The 19,240-nt window shown below is 35.7% G+C and overlaps 1 protein-coding gene across 2 annotated transcripts in view; it reads right to left on the bottom strand.

Annotated features, from left to right (window-relative positions):
• TTC27 (tetratricopeptide repeat domain 27) overlaps window positions 1-19,240 on the bottom strand; it is a 139,564-nt gene that overhangs the window by 16,304 nt on the left and 104,020 nt on the right. For both annotated transcript variants that reach the window (XM_045549351.1, XM_045549352.1), the window contains exons 14-16: window positions 16,230-16,328; window positions 14,675-14,727; window positions 10,553-10,718 (exon numbers count right to left, since the gene is read on the bottom strand). In XM_045549351.1, the coding sequence (XP_045405307.1) occupies window positions 10,553-10,718; window positions 14,675-14,727; window positions 16,230-16,328 (318 nt within the window). The remainder of the gene's footprint in view (window positions 1-10,552; window positions 10,719-14,674; window positions 14,728-16,229; window positions 16,329-19,240) is intronic.

Below are 19,240 nucleotides of genomic sequence, written 5' to 3'. Positions count from 1 at the left end.
CTATTTTAAAAATTTTAGTAAAATACACATAACATCTAATTTATCATCTTAACCATTTTTAAGTGTACAGTTCAGTGGTATTAAATAGATTCATAATGTCGTACAGCTATCACCAGCATCCAACTCCAGAACGCTTCTCATCTTATAAAGCTGTAACTCTATCCCATTAAATAATAACTCCCCATACCTTCTCTCCCCAGGTCCAACCACCATTCTACTTTCTGTCCCTATGATTTTGATGACTCATATAAGTGGAATTATACAGTATTTGTCCTCTTGTGACTGGCTTATTTCATTTAGCATAATGTCCTACAGGTTCATCCATGTTGGAGCATGTACCAGAATTTCCTATCTTTTTAAAGCTATGTAATATTCCATTGTGTGTGTGTGTATACATATAGCACATTTTGCTTATCCATTCATCTGTAGACGGACATTTGGATTGCTTTCATGTTTTAGCTATTGTGAATAATAATAAATGCTATATGAATGCAGGTATACAAATATCTCTTTGAGACCTTGCTTTAAATTCTTTTGGTTGTATATGCAGAAGTAGAATTGCTGGACCATATGGCATCTATTTTCATATTTTTTAGCAACTACCATACTGTTTTCCATAGCAGCTGTACTGTTTTACACTCCCACCAACAGTGCACAAGGCTTCCAATTTCTCCACATCCTTGTCAACACTTTTTATTTTCTGGTTTTTTGATAGCGGTCCTGATGGGTGTGAGGTGGATCTTGTTTGATTTGCATTTCCCTAATGATTAGTGATGTTGAGGATAGTTTTATGTGCTTATTGTTGATTTGTTTATCTTCTTTGGAGAAATGTCTATTCAAGTCCTTTGCCCATTTTTTAATTGGGTTGTCTGGTTTTTGTTGTTGAATTTTAGGAGTTCTCTATATATGAGAGCTGCCTGGAAAGTATCCACCCATGTAACTAACCGTATTTGTTATATTAACAATGTCTGGATACTTTCTGGACAGCCCTTGTATTGTGGATATTAATCCTTTATCAGATATATGACTTGCAAATATTTTATCCCATTTTGTGGGTTGCCTTTTTACTCTGTTGATAGCATTTTTTGATACAGAAAAATTTTTAATTTTCATGAAGCATAATTTGCCTGTTTTTGTTTATTGTTACCTGTGCCTTTGGTGTCCAAGAAAGCATTACCAAATCCAATGTCATAAAACTTTTGCTCTATGTTTTCTTTTAAGAGTTTTATAGTTATAGCCCTTAGGTTTAGGTCTTTGATCCATTTTGAGTTAGTTTTTGTATATGGTGTTAGGTAAGGGTCCAACTTCATTCTTTTGCATGTGGATATACAGTTTTCCCAGCACCATTTGTTTAAAAAAGACCGTCCTTTTCCCATTGAATGATCTTGGCACCCTTGTCAAAAATCATTTGACCATATACACAAGGATTTGTTTCTGGGTTCTCTATCAATTCCATTGGCCTATATGCCAGTCTTTATGCCAGTACCACACTGTTTTGACTACTACAGCTTTGTGGTAAGTTTTGAAATCAGGAAGTATGAGTCCTCTGGCTTTGTTGTTCTTTTTTAAGATTGGGCTATTTGGGGTCCCTTGAGATTCTGTATGAATTTTAGGATAGGTGTTTCTATTTCTGTAAAAAACCATGTTTGGGATTTTGATAGGGATTGCACTGAAATCTGTATACCCCTTTGAGTAGTACTGACAATATTAAGTCTTCCAATCCATGAATATGGGATGTGCTTCCATTTATTTACATCTTCTTCAATTTCCTTCAGCATGTTTTCTAGTTTTCACTGTCCAAGACTTTCATCTCCTTGGTTAACTTCATTCCAAAGTATTTTATTTTTTTGATGCTATTGTAAATGGAATTGTTTTCATAATTTCCTGTTTGGATTGTTCATTGTTAGTATATAGAAATGCAACAAATTTTTGTGTGTTTACTTTGTATCTTGCTACTTTGCTGAATTCATTTATTAGTTCTAACAGTTTTGTTGAATCTTTAGCATTTTCTACACATAAATCATATCATCTGCAAAGAAATAGTTTTATTACTTCTTATCAATTTGGATGCTATTTATTTCTTCTCCTTGTCTAATTGATCTGTCTTGAATTTCCAGTACTGTGTTGAATAGAAGTGAAAATGGGAATCTTTGTCTTGTTCCTGATCTTAGAAAAAAAGCTTTCATTCTTTCACCATTAAGTATGATGTTTGTTCTGGGTTTTTTGTATATGACTTTTATTATGTTGCAGTAGTTGCCTTCTATTCCTAGTTAGTTGAGTGTTGCTATCAGGAAAGCATGTTGAATTTTGTTAAATGCTTTTTTTTTGCATCAATTGAGATAATTATGAGTTTTTTCTTTCACTTTGTTAATGTGGTGGGTTATGTTGATTGATTTTCACATATTGAACCATCCTCACATTCCAGGAATTAATCCCACTTGGTCATGGTATAGAATCCTTTTAATATGCTGCTGAATCAATCTGCTAGCATTTTGTTGAGGATTTTTGCATTAATGCTCATAAGAGTTTGGCCTAAAGTTTTCTTTTCTTATAGTGTCAATGTCTGGCTTTGGTTAACAGGGTAACAGTGGCCTCAAAGAATGCGTTAGGAAGTGTTCCCTCCTCTTCAGTTTTTTGGAAAAGTTTCAGAAGGATTGGTGTTAGTTTTTCTTTAAATGTTTGATAAAATTCACCAGTGAATCCATTAGATTCAGGGCTTTTCTTTATTGACTGATTTTTGATCACTGATTCAATCTCCCTAGTAGTTACAGATCTATTCAGACTTCCTGTTTCTTTATGATTTAGTCTTGGTAGGTTTTGGGTTTCTAGAAATTCGTCTATTTCATCTAGGTTATTCACTTTGTTGGCATACAATTATTCATAATACTCTCTTATAATTCTTTTTATTTTTGTAGACTCAGTAGCAATAGCCTTGTTTTCATTTTTGATTTCAGCAATTTGAGTCTTCTCTCTTTTTTACTCAGTCCATCTAAGGTTTTTCATTTTCTTAATCTTTTCAAAAAGCCAGTTTTTAATTTCATTGATTTTTATTTTTATTTTTTTTTTGAGACAGAGTCTTGCTCTGTTGCCCCGGCTAGAGTGAGTGCTGTGGCGTCAGCCTAGCTCACAGCAACCTCAAACTCCTGGGCTTAAGCGATCCTCCTGCCTCAGCCTCCCGAGTAGCTGGGACTACAGGCATGAGCCACCATGCCCGGCTAATTTTTTCTGTATATATTTTTAGTTGGCCAGATAATTTGTTTCTATTTTTAGTAGAGACAGGGTCTCGCTCTTGCTCAGGCTGGTCTCGAACTCCTGACCAGGAGCGATCTGCCCGCCTCGGCCTCCCAGAGGGCTAGGATTACAGGCGTGAGCCACCACGCCCGGCCGATTTTTATATTCTTGATGTCATTTATCTCTATTCTAATCTTTATTATTTGCTTCCTTCAGTTTTTGGTTAAGTTTGTTCCATTACTAGTTCCTTAAGTTGTAAAGTTAGACTGTTGATTTGAAATCTTTCTTATGTTTTAATGTAAGATTTTATAGCTATAAATTTCCCCCTTAGCAATATTTTTGCTGTGTCTCATAAAGTTTTGGTTTGTTGTATTTTCATTTTCAAGTCTCTAAGAATTTTCTAATTTCCCTTGTGATTTCTTATTTGATCCATTGATTATTTAAGACTGTGTTGTTTAACTTCCACAATTTTGTTAATTTTCTAGTTTTACTTTTACTGATTTCTAACTTCATCCTGGGGTGGCCTGATAGTTTATATGATATTAATCTTTTTAAATCTGTTGAGACTTAATTTGTAGCCTAAATTATAGTCTCTCCTAGAAAATATCCCATGTGCACTTGAGAAGAATGTATATGTTGTTGTTGGGTAGAATGTTCTGTGTATGTCTATTACAAAATTCAATTACATACAAAATCTCTGCTCCTTTAGCAGCTCCATACCCACCCCTTTTGGTTGTTGATGTCACAAATTATATCCTTATACCTTTTGCGCCCCAAAACATAAACTAACATATTTTAATGCATTAGTCTCTTAAATTATACAGAAAACAAAATGTAGAGTTACAAACCAAAGTTACAATAATACTAGTTCTTAGACTAAAAATAGTTTTTTAAATGTATTAGTCTCTTAAGTCATGTAGAAAATAAAGAGTTAAAAAACATTTGACAATAATACTAGCTTTTATAATTGCCCATGTATTTACCTTTAATGAGATGTTTATTTCTTCATACAGCTTAGAGTTACCATCTAGTGTCTTTTCATTTCACTCTGCAGTACTCCCTTGTGCATTTCTTGCAGGGCAGGTCTACTGGTAACAAACTTCCTCAGCTTTCATTTATCTAGGAATGCCTTAATTTCTCCCTCACTTTTGAAGGACAGTTTTGCCAGATATAGGAACCTTAGTTGACAGGCTTTTTTTTTTTTTCTTTTGGCACTTTGAATTTATCAGCCCATTGCTTTCTGGCCTCCAAAATTTATGATGAGAAATCTGCTGATAATCTTACTGAAGATCCTTTGTATGTGATGAGAGATTTCATCTTAATTTGTAAACAACTCTGTTGTCCCTCAAACCAATGCCATGTCATTGAGTCCATGTAATGGCCTATAAATCCCTTACCCACACCTCTAATTCATTTAGGTGATACTGAACTTTGTTTCATTCTCTATACTAAACCTATTTTTTACCTCCATCATGGACCATGCTTAGGGAATGCAGCAAGCAGAGAATGACTGGGGAACCAACATTGGCCCCTGAGGAGCTGAATGCTTCTCACATGGAGGAGCTGCAATTCTAACATGAATGCTGTGGAATTTACACAAAGAGAAAATCATAACTATTCTCTTCCTCTAACACTAACCTTAAAGTCCTTGGCCAAGTCTCACTGAAATCTTGGCCTAAAGCATAAGGTGGTGGCCCTTTGAATTCTGGAGGTCCTCGTAGCAGGAAGGAATAGGATTGTCTTAGGACTCACTGCAAAAACTTCCAGGAGGGCTCCAGGCCAGGAATGAAGCAATTTCCCACCTTCCCTGCTTGGCTAACTCCCTGCTCCACTTGGAGCTGAGTGCTCACTCTGTTTCCTGATCTGATAACCCTAATCCTTGGCTTCCCCAAACCTCACTTATCAGAGAGAGAGAGAGGCAGTTTAGCAGTTTTTCTTTTACTCATTCAGAAAAACAAAAAAAATTTAAAAAAATTCTTAGAGTGTGGAAAGAGCTTTAGGTTAAATAGGCCAGACTTCACACCTTAGCTTTACTACTTGATAGCTATAAGAAATCAGCCTTATTAGTTTACTTTGTGGAGCTTCAGGTATCTCAGCAGTTAAAGGGAGATAATACCTATTTTCCAAAGCTATACTTTGTATAAAGCATATCCATCCCCTCTCCTCTTTACTTTCAGGAACACCACATGTTCCAGGGCTTCAAATTTGGTTGGCAATCTGCCCTACTGCACATCAACACCACTTCTCCTGTCCCCAAAGAAAACACCAAACAGAAATCCACACAAAAAATAACATCAATATATAAGAATATATATTGTATGATTCTGTCTATATGATATTCAAGGAAAAACAAAACTATGCTGACAGAAATCACAGATGGGGTAAGGGCGGTAGTTCAATTGACTGGAAAGGGGCATAAAAGAACTTTCTGTGATGATGAAAATGTTCCATAACTGTCTGGGGTGGTTACATAGGAATATATAATTGTCAAAACACATCAAAGTAACACTTAAGATAACTAACACAGAATGGGAGAAAATATTTGCAAACCATATGTCTGATAAGGGGTTAATATCCAAAATAAACAGGAACTCAAACAATTCAATAGCAAGAAACAGCCAGATTAAAAGGTGGGTGAAGGACTTGAACAGACATTTCTCAAAAGAAACCATAAAAAAGGCTAACAGATCCATAAAAAAGGCTAACAGATCCATGAAAAAGTGCTTACTAATCATTAGGGAAATGCAAATTAAAACAACCATGAGATATCACCCCACACCTGTTAGAATGGCTATTGTCAAAAAGATGAAAGATAACAAGTGTTGGGAGGGTACAGAGAAAAGGGAACTCTTGTCCATTGTTGGTAGCAATGTAAATTAGTACAGCCATTACGGAAAATGGTATGGAGGGTCCTCAAAAAACTAAAAATAGAGCTACTATCTGATCCAGCAGTCCTGCTTCTGCATATATATCTAAAGGAACTGACATCACTATGTGAAGAAATATCTCTACTTTCATGTTCATTGCAGCATTATTCACAATACTGAAGATATGGAATCAACCTAAGTGTTCATCAATGACGGATGAATAGGTAAAGAAAATGTGAAATATAATATACACAAGGGAATACTATTTATTCAAGACAGTGTGGATGAACCTGTGGACATTATGCTAAGTGAAATAAGCCAGGCACAGAAAGACAAATAATGCATGAACTTGCTTATATGTGGAATCTAAAAAAGCTGAAGTCATAGAAGTAGAGAACAGAATGACAGGTGTGGGGTGGGAGTCGGGTAGGGGGGGAATGGGAGTTGTTGGGTCAAGGGTACGAAGTTTCAGATAGAAGAAATAAGTTTGAGATCTATTGTACAGCAGAGTGACTACAGTAAAAAATAATGTATTGAATATTTCAAAATAACAGTAAAATTTCAAATGTCTCGCCATAAAAATGATAGGTAAACAAAGTGATGGATGTTAATTAGCCTGATCTAATCACTCCACATTGTATACATATATCAAAACCACACTGTATACCCTATAAAGGTATATAATTATTAACACAATTTGTCAATTAAAAGCATTATTTTTTGAAAATTAGGACATGGAGAAAAATGGTAAAGGTAGTATCCACTCATTCTCTAATTACAAATAGTGGGGAAAAAAACAATAATCTGTAGCTAATTTACCCCATGTCTGTATTAAAATGAGTATAAATTTAGATATTCTCACACATACACAAATTTAAGTGACAATAATCCACATCCATAAAGATGTAGAAAAAGAATAGATAAAAAGAGAATTTTAAAGCAAATTAAAATAGAATGGGGTCAGGTAGTGTCTCACATAAGAATATGAGAGAGTTTTTCAAAGACAATTGTTGCTAAACATGAGGAGTCAAATTAAGTATTATTTTTTTACCTAGGATAAAAATACTCCAGGCAATCTGTCAATTGTCTCGGTGCACACTGACCCGTTGGAGAAAGCCTGATGATGACAGAAGGATGCCACAGAGCTCAACACGCCTGAGCCTATCACGAGCCACCTCGGCTTCCTTTCAGTGATGACTTAACCACCATAGAGTGATTCTGCCCATACCTGCCAGAGATTAGACAGTGCCAGCAGAATTCTATGACACTTCTAAAGAGAGCCACTGCCAGAGCCTAGCACAAGGATAACTCTTTTTTTTTCTTTTTTTGAGATAGAGTGTCGCTTTGTTGCCCTGGCTAGAGTGAGTGCCATGGCGTCAGCCTAGCTCACAGCAACCTCAAACTTCTGGGCTCAAGCGATCCTACTGCCTCAGCCTCTCGAGTAGCTGGGACTAAAGGCATGAGCCACCACGCCCGGCTAATTTTTTTTTTTCTATATATATTTTAGTTGGCCAGATAATTTGTTTCTATTTTTAGTAGACACGGGGTCTCGCTTTTGCTCAGGCTGGTCTCGAACTCCTGACCTCGAGCAATCCACCCGCCTTGGCCTCCCAGAGTGCTAGGATTACAGGCGTGAGCCACCGCGCCCGGCCTCTTTTTTCATATAAATGCCAGAGTTATCTCCACTGGTATCTACCACTGTGACTACCAGTAGATTATTCTAAATGTCACCTCTTTCCCCATACATTTATAGATACTCAAGTACAGCAGTACTATCTAAACATCAGCAAGAATTTTTTTCATGCTAAACTGGGAGTGTGGGGGTGGTAAGAAAAAGGAAATTTAAGTAGAATTCTCCAATACTTTTTCAGCTATTGTAATTGCAAGAGGTAAGAATGATCCAGGCTTAACTTATTATATTCTAAATCATCTTCAGTAAAGAAACTGCTTCATTTTTTTCTTGCCTTTCTTTTGGAATACATGAGTTTGCAGGAAGATTTGGTATACTGATACACCTAAGTCAACTAAAATCAGTATTATCTTGATGACTTTATAACTCTTTATGATGTGCAAGTAACAGTTTTTCAAAGCAATCTTTGTCTGATATAGTTAGTTCTTTAAAACAAGGAAGTAAGACACATGTTAATACATACATTACAGAGTCAGACATAGCTTAAGATAGAATAAAACTATCCCACACAGTTGTGGTGACAATGAAATGAGCTAATACATGTAAAGTGCTTAGGACAGTTTCTGACACACAACAAGCCATCAACAAATATTAGTTATTGTTATTTTACCAAGTCCCACTTTGACCTGCTCTATGTATGTGCCTTGGGAAGCAGGGGAAAATAAGTGAGAGATAAAATAGAAAAGCCCTCTTTCTTTCATGCTTACATACCATAACCCGCACAAGTCCATCTCTTACTGGGGGAGAAGAGCCTATACCTAGCCATGTGGATTCCTTTTATTGCCACTCCTACTGGTGCCAAGCATGAAAGGATGAGCAGGATTTTCTCAGGATCCCAAAACCATCCTGATGAGCCAACTGTTACTAATCCTTAGCAGATATGAAGGATTACTGTGCATGAAAGTATAGATTTAACCCACATTAGTGAGAGGGGAAATCCCACTCACATCAGAAAGAAAAGCAGATCGTTAGAAATTGGAGGCACATAACAGATTAATGGGATCAGACTGACTCAGAAAGCCAATTCTAAGACAATTAAGGGAGAAACAACACAGCCAAGCAGTCAGCAGCAGCACCAGTAGGATAGGAAACCAGACTCACAACTTGGGGAATCCCCCTGCCTAGCTTATTAGGAAGAAGGGGAGCTCCACACTTCTTTCTGACTTGGTGGATAAGCTTATTCAGCCTAGCCCTAGAGGACTCTTTAAGGTCCCTTCTTGTTCTGACAGTGTGTGATTATAAAGAATGCTGGAATTAAGCCAGCGGTAATAATGTCTAAATGAGAAGTGTTGGATTTGAGTGTTTCATGTACATTTTTTTAATGTGAAAGAAAACAACAGAATTTATTTCAAGTGTAAGATAAAATATACTGCCAATGTAAATTATTCACATTCTCCCTGAGATTTTAACAGGTTTCAGAAATCTTTCTTAGTAAAGTTAAAAGCCACAGCTGAAGGGAACAAGAGATAAGCACTATCCTCAGTGGTTGGCAACATACTCAGACCTGTCCAGAGTCACAGCAGGGCCCTTTGCCAAGGGCCAAGAGCAGAAGAGAAAGGACTGTCTCAATGGAGAATTTCACTTGTGTGAACAGGACAAGCACTGCTCCGCCAGGAGACAGTGCAAATAGATTTTCTAGAGCCCCCATCCTCTCTAGGATGCTTCCATTCATGTTTTATGTAATCTTTACACTGTAAAATTCAAGTCCCTTCTTTCTATAATAGATGCTTAATGTACAATATTTAGAAGGGACCAAAAAAAAAGAAAGAAGTCTTGTTCAATGTCCAGTAACTGGCAAAAAAATAAAAAGAGAGGTAATTGAGGGGTCAACATAGGGGTATATGGTTTTACTTGAAGCCACAGATCATTCAAATGAATTGCCTAGAACCTGAGCCTTAAAATAACTTGGCCAATTATATGGCTGGGCTTGCAAGACCATGTACACAAGTTGAGATCTGGGGCTGTAAGACAGGGCCCAGATAAGCTAAACTGAGAACTAGGGTACAGATAATAAGTCATAAGACTGGTGACACATTATCACATATTAGATATTATTTCTGTTTTTGTACAATTTCAAATTTATCATTTTAGATAGCATATGTTGATTATTACAAATAAAGTGTTAAATTTTCTAGCCCACTGACTTCATAATCCATAAGCTCCTGCATACCCCTTTGTACACTGTCTTCAACCACAATTAAACACAAAATATCTTGTTTATTTAATCTTTTGGATGACAAACACAGTGGCTTCAAATCTCCCATATTTTCTGAAAGGATAACTTCATTTAACCAAAAAGAGGACCATCTCATTAAACATTACAAAAGAAAATGTTAGCCATCCTTTCTGTATTGTTTACATCATCTGAAAGTATGCAGTAAGTGTTTGTTAAATGAATGAATAAATCAGTGTGGGATTTACTCCAGCTACTACAAATCACAGAATACATTGAGATACCCAAAGAAATAAGTAACACAAATGGCATTCTATTTAGTTTCTGCAAGCTGACTGTATATATATAAACCACATAGCAGATTTTCATAACTGAGTCACAGTAACATTCAGTTTATGACTGTACAAACACATTTGGTGTTGGAATGCCAGAATTTTGTAACTAAAAATATTTGACTAGAGAAAAAACTCTTTTCATATATTAATGTGTTTAACAAAATTTCCTTGTGCACATTCAAGGAAACAATTTATACCATACAATCAAGAATTAATATCAAACACAAACTGAAATAACGAAATATAAATATCCTACCTGAACATCTTTGTATTTGTCTCGTAAGTCCAAGAGCCGGTGATAAGCTTTAATGGCTTCTGAAAATTCCCCAATGTCAGTGCTGGTAAGGATATAGTTTTCCCAAATTTGCCAGTGTTCGTAGTTACACTTGAGAGCTTCTTGTAAAGTTCTAAAAGCTTTTACTCTATTGAAGGTCAAATTTTAAAGAGAGCAATAGTGAACACTTTTTATCAGGCTAAACCACAGCTAAACGTATAAAATGCTAATATGGACTGTCAGTCCTTATCAAGCTCATGTTAGTAAATAGAATCAGAAACCCAAACAACCCAAAAACACCTCAAATTCCCCTAGAAAATTCAATGACAGATCCTGTGGTATATATAGCATACGTACAGAGAATTCCTTCCCTAATCTATTTACTGGTAACAAGGACATTATTTTCTAACTGAGTATCAATCCCAGTATCATCCCAGGAGAAGGCCCACTCAAGTTCCAGACTTGGAGTCAGAGTGGCCAAGCAAGTACAAACCTGCAAGCAAAAAGTAGTAAGCATGGCAGTAGTGAAGGGACCAGAGGTGAGGAGGTCAAAACAAAACCCAAACCTCCTCATATTCTAAATGATTCTACGAACCAAACTTCTACAAACTGTAGGAAAAAATCTATACTAAGAAGGACTGTAAACAAAATTAACCAACAGGACATGAATTTACTAACAATAAAATTAATTTTAAGGAATGATCTATCAAAGTATTTAAATAAATACATTCATTTAGAATACTGAAAGAGACAAAGAAATAATTTTCATCTAAAATACGCAGAAAATTGGGAAATAATAACAGGTAAAAATGAAATAAGAACAAGGAGATATGAATAAAAGCTAACTGGAAATTTTAGAATTGAAAGAGACATTAAAACAACAACAGTAAAAAAAACCTCAACAGGTGACAAAAACTAGACTGCATATAGTCAAAGAGAAACTGGTGAACTGGAAGATAATAGTGAGGCGTTCACATAAAAAATATCAGAGGCATAAAGAGACAGAGGCTCAAATATACATCTGATAGACGTTCCAGAGTAAACAAATGCAAAGCATGGCAGGATGCTATATACTGAAAAGACAATAGCTGAATATTTTCTAGAATTGAACAAAGATCTAAATTCTATGATCAAAAGTATATTTCACATACTGAGCATTATAAAAAAAGATAAACCAATACCTAAACATATTGTGTGAAATTTAGGAAAGATATTCCTAAAGCCTGCAAAGGAATGACAATTAGAAAACAGCAGATATTTCATCAGCAATAAGATGACAGAAGACAATAGAATACTACTTTTAAGGTGCTGAGTGATAATAATTGTCAGTTTAAAATTCTATAACCAGCTAAAGTTACCTCTCAAGAGTAAATGCAAAAATGAAACATTTTTAGATGTACAAATGCTAAGAGAGTTTACCACCTTATGACCCTAACTAAAAGAATTACCTAAAGGATCCCTTCTTGCAAAAATAAAGTGGAATTAAAAAAAAATAAATAAATAAAAAAGAAAAGAAACATGCCCTCAAATTCAGCCATAAATTGTTTTTATAAGATTTTTTTTTCTTTTTTTCCTTTCCCTACACCACTCCACCCCTACCTCCCATGTAATATCAAGTGCCTTCAATAGTGGTGGACTGAGGCTCTCCAGTTCTCCCATCCATAGGACGGGTGGAGATGAAGTTATCCTACTGGAAAAGAACTCAGCAAGCAGCAGTCCATACCACGAAAATTGTCCTTTTTCCTATGTGTCCTCCTGTCTTCTAATCACAATTTCCTGGCTTCAAAATTGTTTAATGAATTATTTTTGGTAAATATATAGCTTCTTTATAAGGTGCTTCATTTCAGGATACTACCCACCATGGTAGAGATTTTGCACTATGAAAGTCATATTTCAAGATAGGAAATTTTCCCAAGGGGACTGGTAGGGACATGTTATCTAGGAGAATCAGATCAAACAGTGAAAAGAGCACTTTAGTGAAGAACCTTGTAATGACAAAGGGATAATCACAGATAGTTTAAGGGACCATTTTAAGGCATGAATAGGATGCTTTTGAGAGGAGCAGTAATAATCTACCTCTGAAGTAACAATCTCATTAGCCATGTCTAGAGCAGTGGCAAAGAAAGGAAAGAGTTAAAAGGCAAGAATAAAGGAATGATTTAACTCTGACCTTACAACCCCACTTTTACACAAAAACGTATTCATGGAGCTGCAGGAAGGCAAGAAAGTATCAAAAAGAAGTTGAGAAACAATACAAGAACCCCTAAGAGAGAAAGCAGAATTCCTAACATTAGTGGGCCAGAGACAAGGTAGAGTATCAAAAGTTTCACTACATACAAACTTATCTGGGTTACCAGAAAAACTCACTGAGATCATTCCAGAACTATGACAGGGATTTCCCCAGCCCATTGCTTTAAACCAGAAAGGTCTCCAGTGACTTTTAACACAATCAGTTGCAATCAAGAACATAATATTATCTTCCGAAGAGAATGGTAGAACAAACAGTACTTTATTTATGTAGTCTGTCATCCAAGAGCAGAGGAAGCATTTCAGGATCTCAACATAATACGGATTTAATGATGTCTTCAGAACTATCTTGTGATTCACAAAGAAAAATTAAATTAAGTTTGAAAATAAGGCCAAATAAAAAAGGAAATATATCCTTCCTTTAATTAATTAATTAATTTATTAAAATTCTGGCAACAGCCATCCTTGTCTCTTCCCTTTACTTCGCTTTTCATCACCAGTCAATAAGCCCAGTTGGTTTTCCCCTTTATAAATGGTTTGGCATCTGCCCCTTCTTTTTCTACTCCAGATATCTCATGCCTGGATTGTTACAACAGCTGTCTCCTAACTGGTTTCCCAGCCTCCAGTTTCCTCTCTGGTCTGTCTCACACACTGCCACCAGATAAATCTTCCTAAAAAGCTTCTTTCTTCATGAAACTACCCCACCAAAATCTCTGGCTTCCTGTTATCAATGGGATAGTCTCAACCTGTTAGTTGGATAATCAAAGACACTGCAATTTGACCCCAACCTACTTTTCCAACCTTACCTCTCACTGTAGATCTTGTATTACTGTGTAGCTGGACTATTTTGCTTCCTAGTTCCTAAAATACTGCATTCATTCCTGTCACTCTGCCTTTGGTGACGTTATTTCCCTTTCCTTTCTTCTGTTCCTTTCTATCTATCCTTCAAATTTCCACTTGAGTCCAATATTCTCTCAGACGTGTTTCTAAACCAGGATCATACACTTCTTCTCTTCTGAGATCTTCACGGGACTAAATGAGTGTCTAGCACACAATAAGTGCTCTACAAATATCACCTACTGTTACCATAGCCTTCTTTGTATTCTCACCTGATATTTACCACATATGGCTTATATTACTCATCAATTTTTTTAATAATATGGCATATTTTATTTTTTAAACCCATATTTCCTGAACACACTGGTTCATATTTATTTACAGTTCTCAATAATGTCTAGCACAGAAGCAAGCAATCCATAAAAAAATCTGTCAATTGAGATAACCAACTAAAGGCACATTTGCTTTTATCATGTAATGAAATTTGGGATGTAAAACTTCAGTATCAAATAAAGATTTCAAGCAGCATTTCTTATTTTATTACATATTAAATGTTTAAAGAAATAAACTGTATATTTAGAATTCAAAGGGCTATATTGTGCTGGGCACAGTTGCTCACACCTGTAATCCCAGCATTTTGGGAGGCTGACGCAGGAGGATTGTTTGAGCCCAGGAGTTGAAGAACAGCCTGAGCATTAAAAATTAGCTGGATGTGGTGGCATGTGCCTATAGTCCCAGCTACTGGGGAGGCAGAAGAGCCAGGAGGATTGCTTGAGCCCAGGAGTGCAAAGCTACAGTGAGCTATGATCGCACCATTGTGCTCCAGCTTGGGTGACAGAATGAGAGCATGTCTCAAAAAAATCAAAAAATAAACAAAAGGCTTTATTAAGTCATTCTACCTCATATACATGGGTGAAAAAGGGAAAAAGAGTAAGGCACAATACTTCAATGTTCAGCTGGAGATAATCTCATTCACTTATTTTGGAAGCAAAGTTCTTCATATTTCTCTGATGTACTTACTTTTGTTTTAATCGTATATAGGAAGTTGATAAATTGTTCCAAGCCTCAGCATTCTGAAATGATAGAGAATTCAGTTATAGACTATTCTCATTTAGGTAAAATAATTGCTGAAACCAAAAATACAATACATTTTCCTACTTTGATATGTGCTCTTTGAAAAACCACAATTTTCAATAAGGTATGTTTAGAGGTATATGACAAAATTAAACTTTTTTATAATTTATAAAAAAGTAAAAATGAAATAATCAACCAAACGATACAACTATTATTGTACTGATTTGGAATTGTTAAGATTTTATTTTCAAATTTAGATTTACAAAATAGTTGGATAATTCACAACATAATCTATATTCTATATAGATTTATTATAAATCCAAGGCACTGCAGAATATTGTTTTACCTATATTAAAAGACATTGCTAGCCTACCATCGTGCTTCCTCATCAGATAGGAGAAAAAACAGTGAGAATTTGTTCTCCGGTGTTATTACCAAGTATTTCACCAAACATTTTTCTCTACCTATTCCTGTATTCAATGACAAAAATAAAGGTCTTACATAAATGTTGATTCTAACAGGAATGATATGAATTATATTTGTTTCTCTTTCTTTTACTATTTATAAAATATATAGTTCTCAAGTTCTATATATATGATTCAAAAATTAAGTGACAATGGACCTCTACTTGCAGGCATGGCCAAGTTAGTACCAGACTAGCCCTCTCACCATAAAAAGCTACATATTGGAAAAAATACAGTAAATAACTGTTTTTGAGAAGTTGGACAACAGGCAGCACAGGACTGTGATCCTAGAGAGAAGGAAAAAAACTGAGGAGTCTGAACAATCAACCTAGCCTTTTGTCTAGAGGCACTTTTAGGGCTGCAGCACAGAGAGGTAGAAACTAAACAAGGCACATCAAGTCTTACTGAGATGAGAAAAAAGAAATCAGAGTTCAGAGCTGAAAAAGTAGCTGGAGTTTGCAGGACAAAATACCAGGGAGGAGAGATCTGTGCAGCTTGGGGGGTGTGTTTGGAGAAAAATGGGGAGTGACTACTAAGAGATACAGGGGTTTCTTTTTAGAGTAATAAAAATGCTCTAAAATTGATTGTGGTGATGGTTACACAACTCTGAATACACTAAAAACCACTGAATTGTACAATTTAGATCGGTGAATTATATGGTATATAAATTATTATCTCAATAAAGCTGTTAAATATAAAAGACTACACACCAAAGAACTTCCTAGTAATGAAATTAACATAGGCAGCACATTTTAGTGAATGACAAAATATATATGACACTGCTATACATTTTAGCAAAGTACCTTTTGAACTAAAAAATTGTTTTATCAAAATTATTTCCTAAATGAAACCATGAATAATTTAGCTATTATGAGAAGAAACTTACTTCCAGATTTATAAATCCTATACCCTGAGGGGTGATCTTCCCTCAAATGTACACTTTCCTCCAACACAAAAAGAATTGCTGAACTATACAGTATAATTCAGATGGCTTAGAGAATAAAGAGGTGAAATAAAGAAAGAAAACCAAAACTTACATCGGGTTCTAGAGTCACACAACGCTGAAACGCCTTTGCTGAACCTCCATAGTCTTCCAAGGCCAAATATGCACAGCCTAGAGAAAACCATACCCCGAGCTGCAACAACAAAAGTCAAAGTCATTCAAACACGTAGGTGTATTTATAGGATGTAATCTGAAAATTATTTAAGATACTATCAACAAACATACTACTATAAAGAATTCACAGCTATATAATAAATACTTGCCTTACAGTTAGTTTGAATGTAGGAAATTTAGCAATGGAGAGTCATTTTTCCATATAATTTCCAAAGGCAACACTGAAAGCACGTGCAATGTCACCGCTTATCTTTTGCTGAGAAAGACCCTACTTTGTGTTAACCAAACTCCTTAAATGCGATGGACAGCTCTGTTTACAAACCTTTATATTAGAGCCTGATATGATAAACCTAAGATTAACCAAACTTTTTTTTTTTTTTAAGACTGAGTCTTGCTCTGTCGCCCTGGCCAGAGTGCAGTGGCATCATCATAGCTCACCACAACCTCAAACTTCTGGGTTCAAGCGATCTTCCTGCCACAGTCTCCCAAGTAGCTGGGACTACAGGTGTGTGCCACAACACCCGGCTAATTTTTCTATTTTCTATAGAGACGGGGTCTTGCTCTTGCTCTTGCTCAGGCTGGTCCCAAACTTCTGACCTTAAGCTATCCTCTTGCCTCGGCCTCCCAAAGTGCTGGGATTATAGGCATGAGCCACTGTGCCTGGCCTAATCAAACATTTTACTGAGTATCTACTATGTAAAAGGTAGTTGGCCTTCCATATCTGTGGGTTCTGCATCCATGGGATCAATCAACTGCAAATTGAAATATTCAAGAAAAGAAAATGGATGGTTGCATCTACTGAACATGAACAATATAGTATAACAAGGTATACATAGCATTTACATTGTATTAGGTATCATAAGTAATCTAGAGATGGTTTAAAGCATATAGGAGGATGTGCATAGGTTATGTGCAAATACTACACCATTCTACATAGGGGACTTGAGCATCCATGGATTTTGTATCTGAGAGGGTTTCAGGAAGCAATCTCTCATGCCTACCTAGGGACAACTGTATACAAAGTATCAGCAGATTCACAACTGATGGATGTATTACAACCTTAAAAGGACAAACTTATGCTTTCATCTTCAAATTAGACCACAAGTACTTCTGCAGTGTAACCAAGGGCCAAACTACCTTAGCATATATCTGCTTAGGCATGCCTGGAAGTAGTTCAGAGAAAGGAGGCTCAGAATCTGGATTACCAAATAGTCATTCAAAATGTAAAGCCTGACTTAAGACGATAAGATTTGTAAACACTGAGATTTAGAAAACAGTTAAAATAGGAAGTAGCTATTCAAATTACAAAAAAAATTCTCTACATCACAAGGTTTCCTTAAAATTTGATAGCCCCGGCCAAAAGAGAGATAAAAATGATAAAAATTCAATGAAATTAGTCAGAAATGCTATTATGAGTTATTTTCCTTCCAGACATAGTCAGTACAGCCAAGTTTACAAGTAGATTGAAGTCCACTTTCTTACAGACTTCAGTCCAAAGGCAGTGGGCCAGCTGATAGATTTGTTTGAACACTTTAGGGTGGGAAAGAAAATAAGGTGCTCTATTATCTGTCCACAGCCTTCCACAGAGGCAGAGTAGGAGGCTGACTCTACACCCCTCCTCCCTCAGCCATTCCCACAAAACTTGTTCCATATGGCCAGCTGAGGCCTGAAAGTTCTTTAAGTAGATAAAGATTTTTAGTAATTAGAGATAAAGCTTAGAAAGCAAATGTCCTTGGGCAATTTAACACTTTGCCATGAATTCACAAGAGGCTATAAATAACTGCTATCAGGAGCCTTTATGGAGACCACATTTTGTTAGAGGGATAGGTAATGCTTGAAAAGAGGGTGGCTGGCTGTGTGTCTGGTGCGAGGGGGAGAAACAGAGGTACCAGGCTGAAACTAAAAGTTAGAAGTTCACTTTTCTGAATCATGGGACTTTCAGCAACTTTAAAATGAGCTCACTACTTTGCTTTCATCTGGTTATTTATAGAATCAAATGAAAAGAGCTTCAATGCACCAAACCATACTCAGTGGACATGATACATTCTGAGAGGACTTAAAATCTGATGCTAGCATATAAAACAATATACAGAACAAGCTCTCTAACTTCCAAACAAGCAGAAAGTTCCAAAATCTGGGTATCATATTTCATCAATTCTAAGATATGTTTTTTTTCACTATTTAACATCTTTGAAATAGTGATACATCTTAAAACCAATAGCTTGTCAGTTTTATCGTCAACATTTTTTTATATATACAAAGTGGTACTTAAAGGTGCCTCTTACAACTGATGGCATCTTAGATACAATGAATTATAGCAACAAGTTAACTTGGAATGAGGAATAGCTAATTCTGGGATTAAATCAAGAACAATGAAAATTGCCTTCAAGGTTCTCAAAATGCATGTGCCCTGCTTGTCTTCTGCATCAGCAAAGAACAAGTACTATTTCTCATATGTTGTTACAAAAATAATGAGTGTAAATTCAAGATCTAAATAAGGAACTTCATTTTTTAATCTACCTGAAAAGATTTACAAAGACTGCAAATGTCTAAAATTGCAATTACTTTATATTTCTAAAACAAGCTGGTGATGAAATTAGCATTTTTTTAAGTTTTTAAACCCAGTTAATGTTTTGTAACCAGTGTCTTAAAACCAAAATGAATTTAATGAAAGTCAGATGACTTAAATTAATATAAAGTATAATGGTTCCCTTTATTTTTACTCTTATTTTTGCAGTGTTTTAGTAACTTGCATTTGAAGGAAAATCCTAACATCATTAACTGTTAGATTTTATTGATTGATAATGTAATTATAATGAGAGATGACCTTTGCACACACCCTATTCTTTGAAATCATGCAATGCCTCTTAAAAAAAAACAACTCTAGGATCTTCTAATTGCTTGTGGCTGCCCCACTAAACCACTCATAGC

The sequence above is a fragment of the Lemur catta genome, chromosome 4 (genome assembly GCF_020740605.2).
Source record: "Lemur catta isolate mLemCat1 chromosome 4, mLemCat1.pri, whole genome shotgun sequence".
Lineage (NCBI taxonomy): Eukaryota > Metazoa > Chordata > Mammalia > Primates > Lemuridae > Lemur > Lemur catta.
The sequence above is the reverse complement of the archived record's forward strand: the minus strand, read 5'-3'. Positions and strand labels throughout refer to the sequence as shown.